We start from the raw sequence: 20741 nt of genomic DNA, 5'->3' as shown, positions 1-20741 counted from the left end.
TTATTTACCTGAAGCACCTCACCCTCCCTCACCCCCCCCTTGAGTCAGCATCCCTCACCGAGGCTGCTCTCAAACACCCAGCCCCAGCGTACCTTCACATCCTTTCCACCAATTTCAAACCTAATTCACAGATCATCACCAGGCAGAGCTACACTACTTAGAGAACACAGCTGTACTTGCATTTTTTCCCCAGTCAGGCTAAGCAGACAGCAATTTTTTTTTTCCTTCAAAGTTTTAAAAGCGATTCTGAAGTTAAACTGAGCCACCCAAGTCAGAAGGCAAGATAAGAAGTAACTTTTGAGTTGTCTATCCGTTTTGGAAAGTCATAATTTATTGTAGTGATTATTTAAGCATACACTATGGTATCAAAAAAAAAGCCATAACATGCAGACAGGAGACCTCTTAAGGAGATTTAGCAGAAGCAAATGTAGATTTACATTTCACCTTAACATAATACTATTTAGAAGCTGATAGCCGATCTTAAGTTCCTTTTTGATGCTTGGAAAGAACATGTATGCACATGAATTGTTCAGGAATTTAAGGCAATTTGCATATTAAGATAAAAAAACATTGGATTAATAGATTTATGTTGTGCCCAAGATGTTAGCTGAATTGAAACCATTTACATATACTTCATCTCAAAGGACTGAGTCATAAATAGCAGCTGCTCCTTGATAAAAATACAGTCCTGAGAACAAGCTAATAGCAATGCTTAAGCTATGACATCTTCCATGTCAGAGTATAAGCTATTTTGGCAGTAAGGAGCAGCAGTTACCAGGTGTTCAACAGGCAAAGGCATTCTAAACATGCAATAGCTCCCAACAGAAGTCTGAAATTACTTCCAGTATCTTGCTTACAATAGTTTATTTGCACGCTGCAGAAAGATCAAGAAATCCTGCTATGCATTTGTGGTCACTAATATTTCAAACACAACAACCAAGGGATACAACATAAGGACAGGCAGCAAAAGATGTTTCTTCAAAAAAAGTGAGGCTTTTAGTAATTGGTTAGATTGTTTGCAAGGTAATTGGAACACCCGACCCCCCCCCCAGCCCCTGGGAATTACTCCCCGTACTATACCTATGACCAACCAACACTGGAGTGTTTAAATTCAGTGCAAGAAGAGTAATTTCAGGACATTTAATTTCACTCTAAACAAAAAGAAAAGCTTATCTATATAGACATCCGAACTCCAACATATTTGGTACAGTGTAATGAAGTTACATAGATTTCATAGATTTCACCCTCAGAGGTATGCTCTTGTAGTGATCACCGGCATTCCACAAGTGTTTGAAACAGTATAATATGGTAGACTCAACACTTTAAAAAAATTTATTCAGCTGGAATTGGAACTCCCTAACATTCACAATATAATTTAGGATGCATTTGTTACATGAAGAGCAGATAAAAGACTTAAACAGTTTCACATACCACTTAAGATATTCCACATGCTCCTTCCCCACCTACAAATACTGACATGTTGGTTAATTTGTGTTTTTTGTTTTTCCTTATGAAATATTCAGTTCATCTTGTCTACCTGACCACCTCCCCCATTCCTACAGGAATTGACATACAGTGATAACAGTGAGAGGATATGGGACACTGTCCTATCCAGTGTCTGGACCCTGGAGTAGGCCTAGCTATAAAAATAAAGAGTTTTGACAATGAGCTGAACATGAAGCACTTCCAGCAATTGAGGCAAAGCTGCACTCAGAAAAATAGCTGTACAGTCAAGAGAGAAAGGAAAGCATCAGTGGGTGAACAGAAGGGAAAGGGTAAAGTAGTCTAACCCCAGCCCACCCCAACGACCCATTAGCTTTACGAAAAGAGTTCAAGAACTAACAAGAACTATTATCTGCAAGGTCTGCAGGAATAAATGCCACATTAGGACAATCCACTCCGAATCCTAGATCATTTATCAACACTTAACAGGGCTTTAGCCATGCACAGAGTGCATATTCCAGAAACCAACTAATTCCTTCCTTCCACCCCTTCCTGTCCCCCCCCCCATGACCCCCAGAAGAACAGAGTTGATTGGAGAGTTTAGCTACTGTTTCCCCACACATCCCCCCTTCCCATTTTTTTTCCTTTGTGGGAAGAGGTATTGTCAAATATGTTGACAGCTTTTCTTTAAACAATTATTAAATTTTAAGGGATATATATATAAAGACATCGGTGCATTTAGGAATTTACATGTTTGTAAAAAAAACTAGTTATAAAACTGCATTTTTATCATCTAGCACTTTCAAGATTCATTGTTATTCCTCACTAATTAATATATTAAATTAAACCAAGGTTTGAGACTGGTAAAGTTCTACCAATCTACTTAAAAACAGAAAAGAATATTTAAAACCAAAAATGAAAAAGGTTAGTTATGTTACATTCCAAAATCCACAGCCCATTATATTAACTGCATTCTTTCTACAGGAATGATGTTCTTTAAACAGATGATTGCAAATATTTTACTGCTAGACACTCCATTACATTGGATAGTGTGACTGGAACCTGTGGATGGTGAAATCTTGAGGTTTGTCCAAGTTTCAATGTAAGGTGTCCAAGGTCCTCTCCCAGAACCATGTTTTGAAAAAAAAATCACAGATCAAGTTTTTATGATTTTTTTTCAATCTTTCCTTGGCTTTCTGTTTCTGGGTGATCTATTCACAGTTTCTTCCTCCTGCAAGAAATTTGTAGAGACATGAAGGAAACCTAACCAAAATTTACTCCTGAAAGCCTTTTTGAGCAAGCCTACAAAAAACTTTCAGCTCTACATTAGTTTCATTTTTGGAAGGACCTACTGCTGTTACTACCCCTTCCTTTACATATATGGTAGACATTATTATTTTCACGGTGCACGTATAGATATTTGCTGAGAATACTTAAATTCTGCTGCTGCGAGAATCTATTTAACCTCAAGCAACACTCCACCCTTTTTTTTTTTTTTTTAAGTTAGCCATTATGTCAATGTGGAGCACTTAGAAGGTCACATCCTGACTGCACACAAAGCTGAATAAGCCTTTTGCTTCAAGAAGATGCATTCCACACAATCCTACTCCTCTCACAATGCAGGGTCTATGGCAAGTGCCTTTAGCAAGGTTTCCTGCTTTGCTGAGGTTGGCCACAGCAATGCCTATTCTGCACAGTGATTAAGTTCTCTGGTGTTCTGACAGTGGAAAGGGGTATCACGTGAGCCAGGTTAGCTTTTAACAGATTAGTAAGGCTTGTTCTATACCAAGAAAAACAATCCACAATGCTTCCCTCAAAAATTAAGTGCTTGCGTACCTCTGATGCAGGTTTCCTGTCTTCTTCCTCATCTTCTTCCTCCTCTTCCTCTTGACTAGCACTTCCTATATCAGCATCACTTTTTTGCTTCTCTTCTAAGGAAATTAAAAAAACCTCATTCATTCTCTTGTCATTAAGACTTGCCACCTTCAGTTCACCAATGACTTGTTATGTCTGCCAATCCTCTTATTCTTTCAGATATTAATTTCACATCAAGATTATCTAAGTTTGCCTACCTAGCTTCTCCTCATTTGTTTCCTCCTCCTCCTCCTCTTCTTTGTCTCCTTTGTCCTTTTCTTCTTCTTTCTCCTCGCTCATCACATCAGGCTGAGGAGCATCAGTCTTTTTGTATTCTGCAGCACTTGGCTGCTTCTAAAAAAAATTGCCAGAACCAACCAGTTATTTGTGAAGCTAAGGCACATTAAGTAGAATGTTTAAGAAGATTCAGCGTATTTACCAGAGGAAATGCATACCTTCCCAGAACAGCAGAAAAGGACAACAAGGAACACTGGCAAAGCCACAGTGAGGATGTACACCACCCAAAGCCAGGGACGCTCTTCAGCAGCTGCCATCATCTGGCCCACAACACCAGGCTAGAAGATAAAGTGAACCATTAAAACTCAAATTGCAACAGTTGATCTTGAACTACAGATTTTTCAGTTTCAGTCTACTCCAGAAAGTAGACTTTCTGCAACATTGAACATATTTCATACCTGAAAGAATTAAAGCTAGCCTGCACAAGTACTTCTTCCATGGTTTATGAATTAATAACTAGTCTACAATTAACAGCACAAATGTCAGAGCAAGAACCTCAAAAGAGCAGTGAATACTCACTGCCATTTATAGCAACTATTACAGGCTGTAATTACAAATTGAGGTTCTAATGAAGATCATCAATCCACAGCCTTGGTACACGTAAGTATATATTGATAAACACTGCACAAGAACAGCAGCAGTGCTCCTACTGTTCCAGTAGGAAGCACACAATTAAGCCTTTCTTTTCTCACCTCTGCAGCGCCATCAGCTGCCTTTTTTAGTCCCCATCCATCATTAGCCCAATCATCAGCCACAGCTCTTTCAGTACAGATGATAAAGTTGTCAAAAAAGATGTCAGAAGTCATGGACCATAGCTCAAGTCCCACAGCACTGAAGGGAGTCATCTTGAAAGGCTCCAGGTCTTCAAAGAAATCTGGGTTTGGGATCTTCCTGGGTTTCCAAATCCCCTAGGAAAGACAAGACATTCAAGCCTTACCTACTAGCACAGAGGCTGAATTTCATTTTTCAGCCCATTTCAGCCAAGAAGACCAATGCAAAGAATCTCAGAATCATTCAGGTTGGGAAAAAACAAAACTATCATCTAGTCCAACCTTTAACCTGGTACTGAGAAGCCCACCACAAAATCATGCTACTAAGCTCTACATCTATGCTTCTCTTGAAGACCTCCAGGGATGCTGACTCAACCACTTCTCTGGGCAGCCTATTCCAATGCTGCACAACCCTTTCAGTAATTTCTCCTAATAGCCAACTTAAACTTCCCCAGCACAACTTGAGGCCATTTCCCCTCGTTTTATCATTTGGTGCTTGGGAGAAGAACCCAATCTCCACCTCGCTACAACCTCCTTTAAGGTAATTGCACTCAATTACAGTGTTTATAAATGCGACTCTTCAGGTTCTGGGAATCATTTTTTATTTGTGCTACGAAAGAGTGAAGTCAGGTTAAAAAAACACTTTGAAACTGTCCACTTGAAACACAGGAAGTCCATGACAGTATTTTTATTCTTAATTACATCTGCTGAATGTAAATCATTCTGATTTTTGGAAGGGAGATGCTGCACTGGCCAGAAGTTTACAAAAATGAAGAAACCAACCTGATAGTTCACGTTATCAATCATAGGAGGCTTCCATTTGCCCTTGTAGTTTGGATTGTCAATCATTGGTCGCTGCCAGGTACCACAGCCAGGAGCTGACTCACACTTAGGATTTGCAACCTGAGGTGCCTCCCATTCACCATCCATATCCTCGTCCCTGTAACAGCAACTCAGTTTTGAAGTCTGCCCCTTGTCTTTACCCAGAAGAAAGCTTATAGCGTGTCTGATTCCCAAGAACACTAAGATTTCTACTGTAAAATGGAAACACCGAAACTGATAATAGCATAGGCCTGAAAAAGACACTGCAGAAGGGACAGATATTTCAGGAAGCAGCTTGAAAGCACAGAAGCTCATGAAAAGCCAGTCTCTGAGCACAGCCCCCTCCCACTGCAGTACACAACTGCGAGATGAACATCCCTGACCTATTCAGCTTACAGTCATAGGAAAGAACAGTTGACAAGTACGCAGATGAACGCAAGAACACAGGATTCCTATTAAGACCAACAACTCTGCCTTCTGCTTTTGAAGCAGGATAGCTTGAATTACCAGCAACTTTGATAGTGAGCAACAACGAACTAGCTATTTTTATACTTGTTAAAACCAGTACCAAAACCACGTAATTATTGCTGTCATTTGCAACAGGCAGTAAACTTACCAATCTTCAGGCTTCTCAGCATCAGGGTCTGCTACATATTCTGGCTCATCATCCAGCCAGCCCTCCGGTTTCACAGCATTTTCATCAGGTATTTTTGCAGGAGCATCCTCATCCCTTGGAAAAGGAAGTCAGTATATTAACACACAATATGCAACAAGTTCTCAACCCCAAGACATGATTCTACAGTGTCTGAACATGCCCACTGATCTAGATTACCAGGCAGCAACACCACGTTTTAAGAATAAAGTCGTCTTGCAGCCTGTTACCTCTATACAGTGCCTCACAGCACAGTCACGGCTCCAACTAAGATAACACTAATTTTAAAGCCAATCTAGAAAGGGCACATTGCTGTAAATCCCTTGCCCTAGCAGCCACTGCAAGGATGCATACAAGCTCAAAATCAAGTCTATAGTTCAAAAAACACAGGTTCAAGTACCCCTCTAACATCTTACCAGTCATCTGGTTTAACAGCATCTGGATCTGGGATTTTGGGTCTCTCATCCCAGTCCTCAGGCTTCTGGTCATTCGGGTCCTCAATCTCTCGGGGTGGATTCACAGGAGGAGACATATCATTTAGCAAGTTCCCACTGTTGACAACCGTTTGATCAACCAGTATTTCAAAACTATTATCAGGATTCAAGACTGAAAGGAAAAAAGTCAATGCAGCCGTTACACATACAATACAAAGCATGCTTCACAAATTATCACTGATCCCTGCTGTACCACGTACAATTCAAGCTTCAGCAATCCAAGCTACCATCTACCTAATAATTGTTTCTAAGACTCATTAAAAACCTTTCCCATGATGTCTAAGTGTACTTAGGGCTGATGTAACACATCTCACCTTGTCAAACTAAGATTTGTTGAATAGTGCTTTAGCAGTAGGAATAGTATTTATTCACATCCTACTTAAAAGGAAGACCCCCATTCATAATCCCACTGCTGACTCACAGGGTTTTAATTTCTTTATTCATTGCTACCTTTGTAATGGAACAGACACAGAGATGCTCGAGTACTCCCACAAAATACTTTTAGGCACAGCTAATGCCAAACACTGTACTTCAGTAACCACTGATTTTGTCTGATACTGTGAAAGATGTGGGAAGAAAAACACTATCCCCTGGATCCCTCTTCTGCACCTGGAACTGTGCTATCCAAATCTAAGTACAGAACTAACCAACTAAAATTATATGCTACTGAAAACTGACTTTAAAAGTTAGGTACTAAAGCCACTGTTCCCAAAGAATGCAAGTCTGTTGGAAGTGGTAGTAATTTAATCTCTCCTCTACATCTAAAGTTTATTAATATCCCAAATTACTAGAGGGCAGCATTCAAGCATTATATAGATGTTGCTAATAATTTTAGATACACTTAGCGTATCACATTACTCGTAACCGTTCTGAAATTCAGTTCTTCTTTAACTATTAAGTTCAAGGTCTCATGACTTCCTACATGAGTCAGAACTTCTTGCAAGGAGGAAGCAAGCCTTTATACAATAAGACTAGTTTTTGCATTCAGAGCTTTCAAGCTGTATGCTGATACAAAGATTTGTTTGTTCATCTGGTTTACTTTGAGTTTGATTCAGAAAACACAGCAGTAGTTATTAACATGCACAGTTTACAGTCACCGTACCCAGAGTATAAAGGTGTGTCTTCTTATCAGTAAAGTAGGTCTTTAAGTCTGCATCTGGACGCTTCGCATGCTTCTCCTCGTATTTGCCAGTCTTCGGGTTTTTGTGTCGGAAGATGAAGTGCAATTTATAGTCCTCTCCACATTTGTCAGGGCCAAACATGATTGTATATGGAGTTTTGTCATGGAACTGATCCTTTAAAAGAAATGCAAAACAATGCCATTATTTTGAGAAACAACTTCAGCCACTGCCCATCATACCACCTCCTGAATCATTATAAATTGATCTGCAGCTTGGATATCAAGACAGTGAAGTAGCCAGACTAAAACCTGCATCACAACTACAAGCTTCTAGAGAGAAGACCAGAATTAGCTTAACTTCTTCATTTTGCACCTTCCCTCTACTTCAGAGGGAAACGAATAGCTATTCAAGTGTTATCAACAAGGTAAGTAATTCATTAAGTTGTGACAACCATATATATGTATGCATTTTTAAGCATATCTCTACACTGCAAAAATGACTTTTAAGAGTTATTAACATACACATCAGGTACTGTTAATAATGAATTAATAGTTAGTTAGTGAGTTTCTTCCACACAAAGGGATAAGCAACATTAAAAGTGAGGCCAAGTTGTATTTAGTTTATCTACTTCTAAGCTGGTATATTGTTTCAATTTAAGACTGAACTGAATATAATAATCTCACCTTTGAACACTGCAAGTCTATTTGTTTTGGATAATGTTATCTTGAGATTCAATGCACACATGAAACTGGCTAGACAGCTTTAAGTTTGGAATCTGTATTAGTAATAAAGCTCTAAAGAGAGCGCAGAACAAAAGGAAAAGGATGGGTTATAAGTCTTAAAAGGTACTTCCCATGAAGTCTAGGAAAATGGCTAAAGAAAATCCATAGTTTATACAAGCATATATATATATATACACACACACACTGACCCAGCAGTAAAGCTTTGTCTGAACAGGCTAAAATACTCAAGACAACTGTATTACTGGGAGGAGAGGAAGTGACTCTTAATTTTTAAAGGATGCAGCATTGTCTCTTTCACTGAGGGCACTTTTAAGACAATGCATTCAAGGGCCTTTTATGAAGCAAATTCTTCTATATAACTGTGTGCTTCTGAATATACAAGCTTGTATCTAGTCCAACCTCAGATATATAGATATTTTAAGTATATCCAGTAACTGACAAGAGTTCAAAGACACAGCAATAAATGCCAGATATATTTTTAGTTATTTGCATGAGTCTGTTTTAGAAGATAAAACAATCTTCCTTCTGGACAATGGCTTCCAAGGAGGTTTCTACACTGGCTACTCTCGTAAGGTACCTCCTCAGTTCTAGAACCTAGGGAAATCTGAAGTACTGTAGACTTCCAAGCTGTAGAACTGCTCAGCTATGGGAAAACTCTGGAGTTGTCACTCAAGAGGCCAGAATATTTCTGTATTTCTGATCTCCAACTGAAAATAGTGGGAACTTGCTGAGTGCAAAGTACTCTGGAGATCAAGCCCAAACTATGCCCCACTACATTTACTGAAGAGGTTTCTCTAGGAAACAGCAAAATAAAGCAAGCGTTATTTCATGGATAATGCTCGGAGTATCAGCATCACTCACCAGGTTCAATTCGGGGGTCTTTGAAAGCAACTTCACATAGGCCCCACCACACTCTATTCCATTTTGGAAGTTTACTTCATACCTAATTTTAGTTTTGGACAAAGAAGTAGAGCGCGTGTTACACGAAAGGAAAACTTACTTCCACAATACATGATTGCAACTTTCAAGTACAAATTCAGAGTAAGACTTCTGTTGTTTGTTTTAAATCAAGAGTCAAGCAAACATTAAAAACACATGCTGTACTCTTAAGGACTAAGCAGATATTCATAAGGGCCTGCAAAACGAGAAGAATCAAGGATTTAGAAGGCTTAACCTAACAAAAGATTAAAGAAATTGAGTGCTGGTCTAAAAGATTATGATCTAGGAGTAGAGAGAAAAGATTTCAGTATGTAAGAGACTGCAACAGAGATTAAGGCAAACCAATTTTCCCCACAACCGCTACAGCAGACAACTCAATTTGCAAGATGACCAAAGTGAGAACAGTTGGGTCCTAGGAAGACACCCTTTAGGGTTATAAGCATACAACAGTATATTTAGAGATGCCAAGGAGTCTGAAAAAGGCAAAACATGTCTGTCAGGAATAGGCTAAGTATGCTTGATCCTCTCTCAATGCCAGCAGCTGGAGTGGGTGACCACTTTATTTTATTTTTAGCCTTGTATTTTGAGCCAAAAACTAAGCAGTAATGCAAAGTAAAGCGACCAGCTCATTACCTTGTACAAACATGAATTAGCTTACTCAGTTTAAAACTGATAAAGTAATATCCCACAACTCAACAGTTGCCACTGAAGGTTTTTTTTTCCCCCTGCTTGCTAGTTAGTAGATTCTCCTACATCAGTCATGGCCCAATAGGGCTAAACAAGCTATTCATCTTCCACAACAGATGAACTAAAACAAAGGCAGGAGGAAACAAGTGCACCTTTACTACACAGCCCACCTTTGAAACGGGACAATTTACTGAATAAGTACACTGACTTGCATATAGATGAGGTCTTGTCCAAAAAGACAAGGACTTCTATGATTAACAGTAGAAAAATCAGTTGCATGTCCTTGTTAACACAATGAATCAAATGAAGTTCAGAGACCAGCTACCAAGTCTAGTTTTCAAAGACTACCTTCCTTTACATGCTTCAGAGGGAGCCATGCTGTTCATAATTTTTACACTTGGGGAATCCAAATTGCTATTTTATACTTACTCAAACAGTATAGTAATAGGTTGTTATATCTTGTGTCATTTAGACTCCCAGTCGACAAAAGCTCTGTTACGGAATAAACCTCAGCCTGCTATCACGTCACCCTTGAAATAACAGAACACCGAGTTATCTTTTACTTACTGTATAATAAGGGGCTTGGTATCAAATACAAAAGGCTTTGAAAGTTTGGATGAAATTGCATGATGTTTGGCTCGGGTTACCAGTACAAGCCCTTTGTCTCCTGGAAGCTTAGTGTCCTTCATGTCTTGGACTTCCCATTTACCTGGAGGGAAATTAACCAAACATTATCAAAACTCATGGGATACAATCTTCACTTAGCCTAATTCCAAGCAAGAAAATCAGCACTTTGCCTCCTCAAGTTATTAATTTAACATCTTCACTAAAAAATTTAAAACCTCAAAGTGGCTGTTTTATTTTAATCTTTTATCTGCATCAGAACCACACTTCATGTTGTTAACCACATACACAAATACTCCCCCATTTTCTTCAGTGAATATAACTTCAGCAAGCAATCAGGAAACAGACTTGCACCTCCTCTTCACATAGGACAAAGGACATCAGAAATATCAGTCAAAAAAACTGGGTAGGACTCACCATCATATTTGGAAATTTCATCATCTGTATCATCTTTCTTGGCTTTGGAAAGGATCCATCTAAAAGACAAACATCCAACAGTCAGAAACCCATACTTTTTCACCACACGCTAAAACGCCTGCTCTTAAAGCATCCTAGTGCCCTGATCCCCTCAGGAGTTCTATCCCCAAGCCTGCAAAATTTTCTACATTTTCCATTTCCCACCCCACCGTGAAATAGGATCACTGCCTCAGTGTCACGCTCTTCAAAAATTCTTACTATGCAAAGCTGTAGAACCTCACCATCCTCACGTTACCTGAGCTACAGAAAGTCAGATGAAAAGGATTAAAAATATTACACAATATATGGCTCATCTCCCCCCATTATTAGTACCTAAGGATATATTAGTTTGCTTCAGCACTAACAACCAGCATCAGATAGTCACTGCCGTAACCCTCCCTAACCACTGCCTGTTAATGTGATTTTGAGTAACAGAATCTAGAAAGAGTTTTGTTCCCTTTCACAGAAAATTTTGATTTATTATGTTCAATCATCCCTCAGATCATACTCACCCATCCAGAGTTCCTTTATCAAAGGACTCTACAAAATACACCTCGCCAGTTGGGACGGGAGCCCTGTAGGTAACCTACGGGAGAGGAAAGGGGATTTACACACCTTTCAAGGCACATTCTCTACTCTAAAGAGGAACAGGTACATACAGCTCACGTTCCCCATCTACACTTAAGCACATTACCTGGAACACTCTGGCAGCAGAAATACAGAAATTATGTAAATACTGCTGCTTCTGCCAAGCCATTGTGTTCTTCTCTGCAACTCAAACTGAAGTATATATTTAGCTGGAAGCATTAATTCCTGATACTTACACTTCAGATTTCAAATACTGATATAAGTCTTCAAGGAAGAAGACAGGGTCAGATGAGAAAGAAAGCAAACAGCTAAGCTTAATTCCATACCTTACTCCCAGCTAACACCTTTAATAGCATCACAACACATTAAACATTAGCAAAGCAGAGAGAACTCGGATCAGATTCACAGTAGCTACAACACAAGCAGTAATTGAATTTTAAAGAGAACTTCCATGCCATACCTTTGGAGTTGGAGGAGGACTGCTGGTTTCAGGCTTTGACTCTTCTACCTCCTCAATGCCGTCATCCAAATCATCCTCGATATCAACTACATCATCACCGTCATTGTCATCATCCATATCATGTGCCTGGATGGCAAGAGTCCCAAGAGCTAGCAGGGCCACGTACAGTAACCATTTCAGCTCCATGATCTGAACAAATAAGACAAGGGAAGAAGTCAGGCCAGCACTGCACACAGAGCAAGGCACCAACTCACAGTTCAAAACCACCTGTTGTCCTCGAAGCTTGAAGTGCCTCGTCACACCACTGAAGGACAGGTACAAACTTACCTTCTCAGCTTCGCTATTTATCACATCTGGCTAGTTAAGACAGCTCACGAATTTGAAGAGGAATACAAGATAAAGGTGAAGTACTCAATATAAAACAGATGCTAACGGACCAGAGGAGCACGTGGACAAGTTCTGCAGATCCCGCTGCAGAAGTGTCAGCGCTGCTCCTCCGCTGCCAGCCCATGAGCAGAACTGCACATACCCACGGCAACACCCCAACTCGCACACCTACAAAAACCTGAACAGAATGCTTGTTTCTGCTTGTGAAGAACTCTAAATACATCATGTTGAAACGGGCATTTCCATCGAGTTCATGAGCTGAAATACAATTAGCTACCTCTTTCAAGCATCTATGGAACAATCAATCTTCTATCTCCTGTTCAGTATTTTTCTTCCTTTCCTATGCAGGACACTGGCACTTTCATTCATCAGTTGCCTTCCCCATGCTTTATCCTGGAATTACTGCCAACAGCCATTGATATTACCGGCAGATGTCTGTAAGCAGCTGGACACAGAGGCAGACCCAGCAGAAAAATTCTTGCTGTTCAATGGACAGTTAATTTGATCTCTAACTTAACAGAACGACCAAAAGAAATCTAATACAAAGACTTTACAGAATTAAACTACCACACCAATTAGTTTATAGGGTGCCCGGCACATTATGCTACCTGAAACACAGAGGACACCTTGACAATCTGTAGCTCAAAAAATCTCTAAGTAAAATAGGTTTCAATTTGACTTTCCTGCTAAAAAAAATTACTTATCACCGCACCTTTACGCTGATACAGAAAGCAACACTCCTTCCGCACCGCTTGTAGTTTTACCCACACACAGCAACCAGGAAAGCAGTCTGCTCCTTTGAATTACATTCCAGATTTTTCTTCCGAAGTCAAAGTTTCAGCTAAGACTAATTCTTTTTTTTTTTTTTGAAAGTCATTATAAAACTAAACATCCTCTCCTTCCCCTACATTCCTGCCTCAGGCTATAGCCCCACAGATTTACAAACATAACTCAAGCAGAGTTATTAAGGCCTGTAGGGGTGTAAGTTCATGGTAGAAAACTTTTTTTTAAACTTTCCAAAGCATGTTTAGGCAACTGAAAGCATTTAGTCGTAGAAGCTTATCAGCTCTACCCAGTATACCAAGACTCCACTGCATACCAAATCTACCATTCTTAGATTACTCTTTAACTTGCTTCTAATGACAGGGGATGTTTTTAATTACAACAAAACTGTATTTTAGGACCTGTCGAGGTTATGTCCAGTTTGCCACTATGACAACACGTAATCACAGCCAGTTTCCGAGCAGCGATGCCCCGAGGACCACGGGCTCGGTACATGCTCAGCACCCGGCCCTCCCAGCCCAGGCAACTGCAGCAGAACAGCCCTGGGCCAGAAGGACACAGCTCACAGCATGAGCAGCTGACAAAAACCAAGTGTTCCTACATATAACCAAAGCCTGTTATTTGTGTTTTTGTTTGTTTTTAACTTTAATGCAGTGTACAGGCAGAATTGAAAACAGTTGCAGACCACATAGCAGCTCATAGATATTACAAATCTGGGAACCACAACACAAAACCAAAAACAAAAACTGTGAAGCAAACATCAGTGCCATTGGAAGTTCAATTCCTCCTGCACAGACAGTACGCTCTCTGAATAAACCCATGCCCAACAGCAAAAACCACAAAGACCCTGAAACCTCATTTGAAAAAGTGATCTTTGGAGCCCAGATGTGTGCTGGGATCGAAGTGACTGCAGGCGAGGTGGCACAAGGACACCTTTCCAAGGGAAGGGTTGCATTTTGTCTCACCTTGCTAACAGAGCCTCACCAAATTCATTCTTAACAGAGCTAAATTCAGGAAGATTTTACCCCAAGTTCTGTAACCACTTTCACGTTACATTATGCGGATAGAACGATCACTGTACTGCTCCTAAGGGTGATACGAGCAAAGTCACCTTAAACGCACAGCGAAGTTAAAGGTAAGCCAATGCCTTCCTCTTTTTAAGAGGACGCAGTTTTTCCATACCGCCTCCCAAGCCTGTGCAAAGGACATTAGCGATTTAGCATGCAAGTCATCTCTGCGGTAACCTCACCGAGAGCAATGACGTTTCGGTGTAAGATTCCGATCACCTCCCAGCCTCCCCGGCAGCACAGGCTCCATACCAAATTCACACCTACTTGGTGATCCCACCCCAACCAGAACCCTTGAAGCTTCTGTCGGTGGCAGTGACCTTTGGCAGACGCTAGCACTTCTTGCTCGGTAAGTGGCAAACCACACGGCCTGGTATTGCACACGAGGGCGTCCAGAAATCCTATCAAAGTATTCTGGTAAAACCAGTCACAGCCACCAGTATCCCCCACAGCAAGCACCAGCACAGGCAGAAGCTGTTCCTGAGACACCCACAGGGATCTACCAGGGGTCTGCACTTACCAGTTATCCCTCTGCCTGAAACTGGGGCTTGGGGAACCTCACTTGAAGCTACAAGTATTACCTGTGCAAGTCCCCAGCAAGCTTTTCTTTTTCCAAAAACTAGAAGCAGGAAGAGAAGCTAATCCAGTTTCGTACCCTTGCTTCTTTGTAGTCATTGGCAAGCAGTTTTCGCAAGTTTGTATCCCTATAGAAAGCTGTTTAGAACACCTCCTACGTATTAAATCATTCCCAAATTGTACATAAGCTCTCATTCATACACCCCAGTACGAACTGGTAGCACCTTCAGCAACTGCCAGTTGTCAAGGCAAGCTCCTTATTCTATTAATCCCTAACAATACACAAACTAAATTATAAGAAATAAAAGACAGTATGTTCTCAGAAGAGCGATTTAAGTAAAACACACAATTGGGGTATTTAAATAGCTACATCTGTCCATAACATATGTATTGCTATACAAGAAGGTTTCAACCACGCTTAATCCCTGGGGACACAACAAGCAATTATACCCTAGTAAATTGGGTTACTCATAAATAGGGGACAATAGGAAGGGAAAGGAGGGGGAAGAGAAAAAAAAGACTCAGATTTTACACAAAACAGGCTTAAAACAAATTTTAGGCGGAGCTTTGAGTTACTAGCAAGTACAGGTGCTCAGCCACCTAAAACGCTAGCCTCCAGCAGCACAGCCACCTACTGCGTGATGGCCAGATTCCTCCTTTGAAGGAGTGTCCAGTTTCCAGGCGATTACGAGCAGCTATTTCTGAATCTCTGCCTGAACTTCCTTTCCGCAGGTTTCACTGCGTAATATTTCTGAAGGTTGGCGTATTTCTGACCATGCGACTGCCCCCAGCCTCAGAATAGGCGGGCTTCTGAAGTCTCCGTTCCACTGCAGTGCAACTCACCTTCACCATACCACTGTCCCAAGTCAAAGATGATTAGAACTTCATCTACCTTTTTTTATAAATGAGGTCTTCTAAACACTGCAGTAGTCTTCCCATCAATGCAAATGGAGTACCAACATAATATCGCAAAGCACTGACTTGGGAGAGCGTTCAGGAGTGTCAGAGCTAACAAATCACTTGTTCTGTCTGCGTGCCTATCCACAATCAGCTTCTGCACAAGGAAAACGGTAAGGGACATTTAAGCACTGTTCACCAGCTCCTGACTGTCAGAAGGCTGAATGAAGCGTTTTCCCCTGGAATTTACGGGGCAGACACCAGAACATGGGAACAGCTGCACTGCAGAGCTTGATTTTTACAGTGGTAGGAACTAAACCAAGTGGACACAAAGAGGCAGGATCAGCTTCTTGCCACAGACGCAGCACTTCCAGTGCAGGACTAAGCGATTGTCACCTTCAGGTTCCAATGCTTTCAAGACTTGCAGCTTCAGAGATTTATTCTTACTTGGAACTCCTTTTTTGAGGCATAAAACCTGAATTTTTGTGACTTTTGGCATGACACTGGAAACGCTTGACCTATACAGCAGCCGATTATCACCACAAACATATGGGGGGAAGGACAGACAGCTGGAAGGGCCCCACGAAGGATATTCAAGTCCCTTGCTATCTATCATACTTCCAGAACATACTGTTTAGAAAGTTTCTTTCCCTGACAGGTTAAGCAGAGCCTGCAAAACCAGTTTAATCATCTCCTTGGTTACAAGTCTATTTGAGTGGTTCATCAAGCCAGCTCTTAGCGCTGCATAATTCAGAATACAGAACCACATCGCAATTGCTACTAGATATACAGCTGACTGAAGTGGTTTTCTCCTTATTTAAGATAATTTACAGTCAGATTAAACACGTCTTGCAAAAACAAGGCACTTGCTGCAGAACTAAGCATTGAAGGGGGAAAACTGTCTGCATCATGCAAGTTGTCGTCAGCTACACCTCAGCAATTTAACTGGGAGAGCATCATTGCCTTTTATTTCATCAGTCTGAACTGATAGCTCAAACTGGTGTAAGCACGTACAAGCAGCAAAGGGTACTAGCTAAGCCCCGTGTTCCAAAAACTGGATTTCAATACGGTATTTGCAGTGGAAGCTGAAAAAATAAGCACAACACATCCTCATGCAAGACAAGAATCATGAAGAAGAGTTTAGAGTCATAAGAAATTCATCTCAGCACACAAAAACGTGCAAGGAGACCAGAACAGGAAGGCAGAGAGGTAGATACCCATTTTTCCCCTCCTCAAACTGCATTTTTATCATTTCTGAGCTAAGACTTGGCTCCCTGCTTGGTAGCGCACTCGTTTCCTAAAGTTAGAAGCACTGAAGCAAGAAGTTCCTCTTTGCCATCTCAAGATGCCTCCACCTTCACGTCCCAGCTCCTCTGCTGTGCCACAGGAGGCGTTCACGCAGCCCGACGGTGAACCAGCCGCTGCTGTAAGACGGCTGGAAATCCTCCTGCTGCGCTGCTTTAACTCTTCATCAATTCCCCAGTCCAGGACACAAGGGCAGAAGGTGTTGCAGGACAAGTGAAAGCACCATGAAATAAAACAAGCAAGTAGCCAAGGATAAAGGAAATTAAGCTGCTAGGCACAGCGTCAGCTCAACGCCACAGCATCACATGCGTTTCTGTCACCCGCGCCTGTCACAGACAGACCTGTCCTTAGGCAGACTTGGGAGATCCGCACTCGAGGGCAAAGCTGAACCACCAACTTCGTGGCCAAGCACTGTAATTTCAGCAGCCAGTAAATGACCTCACTGCTGCTCTGAGAGGGATAGAATGAAATTATGCTCATATATACGCCGCAGCTCATATGGGGCAGGCACCGTTTTCTCCCTGAAGCGCTCAGTTCTGCAGTTAGACAACTTCCAGCAGCGCCTTGCTTACAGCAGGCCAGAGGCTGGAGCTACATGGGTGGGTGGTTTTTTTTTTTGCCTTTTTTAAAAGTAGGGGGTGGTTGGGATACGCTGCTACTTAAGGCTTGAGGGAAGACTCCTAGAAAAGATTGGCCAAGCCCATGGTGACCTACAACCCCACAGAAAAAGGGGCCCTCTGTCTGGGTTGCAAGGAGCACAAACCAAGTAAGAGATTAGGTGTGAAAGGCAACAGCAAAGCTTGCTTTTAATAAGCATTTCGAATATGCCAGTTTCTAAAAATAATGTACAACGGTGCACAAACAGTAAGGGAGGAAACACCATGTACTGTTTGTCAGCAGAGAGATTCCCACAGAACTGAAAGTCCTTGGAGGACAAAGACAGAACTGCGAGGCTTTCTGGCCATAAAACAGATGGGCTGCAAGGGAAATTATGGTAGGTGGGGAAAGATCTGGAGGTGCCCCAAGATCTTTCAGACCATCACGCCTAGGAATCAATTCAAGTTTGCCTTGCTACAGAATTGACTCCAGCAAGAACAGGCTGCCATTTCGATCACTGTTAGAGGCAGAAAAATGAAAGGCCAGAAAAGGAAATAGAAGGGAGGGCTAAGTACAAGTTACAGGGTACTCTCAGTAAAGGATTTATTCATTTACTTAGGAGGAAGTGCTGCAACACCAAATGAAAGGGTAATCTAGCAGAGGCCTCAAGCTTTCTTACTGCTTAGCATTAGGCTTCCCATTCTAGGAGGGCAGCTGATACCGGGAAGCAGTTAACATCTTATACTCAGCTTGGGATGCAATACAGAGATTGCAGAAGTATCCCTTCCATAATACCTTTTTTTTTTAAACGTAAATATTCTGGTCACTCTGATGCACCTAAAATAATTTTAGCACAACCTGTATTTTAACCAGTACTTGTAACTATGTTAACCCATGCATTGTTATAGTCCTGTTATCTCCTTATAATGTTTTAGTAACACCCCAAACCACAGTGAATGAGATGCCCCATAAAACCTGTACGTTAGCTATGCTTACTTGACGATGTTAAGTAACACCTAACGCATCCCAAACAAATTTATGAAGGAGTTTTCCACAACGCTCTGCAGAAACACTGCGGCGTTAATTACATTAACAGCTTAACACCCTATTATACTAACACTGCCACCACGAAAGCCCAGAGCTTTACCACTACTACAGCACCCCGACGTGGGGCCGCTTCCCTTCAGGCTGGGCTCCCCCGCAGCCCTTCTCTTCCTGCAGCCTAGAAAGTTCCGGGCCGCAAGACTGCACGTGAAAGTTTGCTCTTTGCGACCGGCACTGACGGGAAGCAGCGGGCTGGGACTCAGGGCCTTTTTTTTCACGTTACAAGCCCGCAGCAAGCCCCCTGGGCAGCGGCCCGAGCTCAGCCCCCGGCCCCGCACCGCCCCGAAGGGAGACGAGCTCGGGAAGCCGCAGCCGGAGCTCTGCGGGCCCCGCATCTCGCAGCCGCCCCCCCGGTGCTCGGCCGCCTCATCCCCCCGGGCCTCCCTCTCCTTTCCAGAGCCTTCCGCTCCCCTCCCGCGGCTCCGCGCCGCCCTCCCGCCCCCCCCCCCCCCGCGGCGGCACCACCGAGCCCAGGCCCGCTCCGCCCGTAACCCCCGCCCCCCGTCGGGGCCCAGCCGCCCCCACCACCACCACAGGCCTCGGGGCCCGGCCTCCCTCCCGCAGCACCCCGGGGGCGTCCCCAGCCAGCCGCCGGTCCCCCCGCGCCCCTCACTGCCCCTCCACGGTGATCCCGGCTGAGGGGAGGGAGGGGGGTGTCACCCGCCGCGGGGCAGGGCCCCCCCGCCGCTCACCACGCCCAAGGCCCAGCGCCCAGCCGGGCCCCGGCCCCCCGGGCCCCGATTTCCAGTCACGGAGCCGCCCGGTCACCGGGAGGGGGAAGGCGGGGGGGGGGACTCACCGAGCGCCACGGCCGCCCCCGGCCCTCACCTCCGTCACGTGGCCCCGCGCCCAGCGCCGCCGCCGCCGCCGCCCGCCCGCCTATCTGCCACCGGGCCCGCGCCGCCCCCCGGCCCACCTCTCGCCTCTTCTCTCATTGGTGGAAACAACGCCCGCCCTCCCGCCCCTCCGCCGAGCCGGCGTTTCGATTGGTTGAAAGCGCCGCCGCTCACCCGCCCGCTCCGCCTCGGAGCCCGCCCCTCCGGCGCTTCCCTTCGTGGAGCGCGTCTATTGGTCGGTGCGTTGCAGGAAGTGCGCGGCGGTTGGCTGCGGGAGGGGAGGCCGTTGGGGTGTGGGAGGGGTCTTCAGCTGAGGGAGCTGAAGGGGCTGGGGGGGGGGTGGGACGGACCTCGCCTCGGGGTCCTCGTTCAGGGAAGGCCCGGGCCTGCGCCCTGTGGCGTGAAACAGCACAACTGCCTTTCCCTTGCCCTTCACGTTTATTTAGCCCATTTGAAGGGGTTTTCAAGGTTTTCTATACGTTTACAAGGTTATGTACATCCAACGGCTCTTGTGTGGTTGCAGCGAACATCACCACAAAACTAGGAGTTAGGAACGTCATAAAATTAGGAATCAGGAACACCACAAAGCTAGGACTTAGGAACATCACAAAATTAGGAACATCACAAAACTAGAAATCAGGAACATCACAAAGCTAGGAATTAGGAACATCACAAAACTAAGATTTAGGAACATCACAATACACAGCCCGTACTCAGGCGTTGGGAACACAGGAATGCCGTGCAGTCCAGGCAGCCTGGGGCTGGGAGGCCTTGTGTAGCACCAGGAGCTTTAAGCAATGCCACGTTTCCAAAATAAACAATGTGTTTCTGAAGGGGCAAAGTGCTGTGTAAATACTCAGCGTTTATAGGGCCAAACAAGGACGGAAGCATGGGGAATGCAGAAGTAACGGTCCCCGCTGCGGTGACGGGAAGGGAAGGCAGGAGGAGGTGGCTGCTCTGCGCAGGACCACAAAAAGGACTGCCAGAGGGGCTGAACCTGAGGAGCCCCTCTCCTGTTCCCTTAGGGCAGTGTGGGATGGCGAGGAATGAGGCCCGATGCCGAGCGCAGGCTCCTGCCGCCCTCTCAGTAATTCTGCTTTTAAGTTCCACCTGACCTGCTCCAGATGAGAATAGTTATGTTGGAGGCTGTATCTGAACTACCCAGTTTAAAGCGAGCCCCTGTGTGGTCTGTGGGCTGCAGCCTGCTCCAGCAGGTAAGAGGTTTTCTACATCAACGCC

General features: G+C 43.6%; 1 protein-coding gene across 3 annotated transcripts; it reads right to left on the bottom strand.

Annotated features, from left to right (window-relative positions):
- Window positions 1–309: 309 nt before the first annotated feature.
- CANX (calnexin) lies at window positions 310–19600 on the bottom strand. 3 transcript variants are annotated; one of them, XM_080554897.1, is made up of 15 exons: window positions 19466–19600; window positions 11951–12139; window positions 11415–11488; window positions 10864–10922; window positions 10390–10531; window positions 9058–9139; window positions 7435–7627; window positions 6255–6444; window positions 5803–5916; window positions 5148–5304; window positions 4287–4502; window positions 3753–3872; window positions 3516–3651; window positions 3280–3374; window positions 310–2674 (listed from the first exon to the last, which is right to left on the bottom strand). In XM_080554897.1, the coding sequence occupies exons 2-15, from the start codon at window positions 12134–12136 to the stop codon at window positions 2621–2623; spliced, it is 1818 nt and encodes a 605-aa protein (XP_080411023.1). In that variant the 5' UTR covers window positions 12137–12139; window positions 19466–19600; the 3' UTR covers window positions 310–2620. The 3 variants fall into 3 exon arrangements, with proteins under 3 accessions (XP_080411023.1, XP_080411024.1, XP_080411025.1); XM_080554898.1 differs by having other exon boundaries at window positions 19495–19590; XM_080554899.1 differs by having other exon boundaries at window positions 19359–19480.
- Between the last annotated feature and the right edge of the window lie 1141 nt (window positions 19601–20741).

This window comes from Anser brachyrhynchus (assembly GCF_964034855.1).
Source record: "Anser brachyrhynchus genome assembly, chromosome: 14".
NCBI lineage: Eukaryota > Metazoa > Chordata > Aves > Anseriformes > Anatidae > Anser > Anser brachyrhynchus.
The sequence above is the reverse complement of the archived record's forward strand: the minus strand, read 5'-3'. Positions and strand labels throughout refer to the sequence as shown.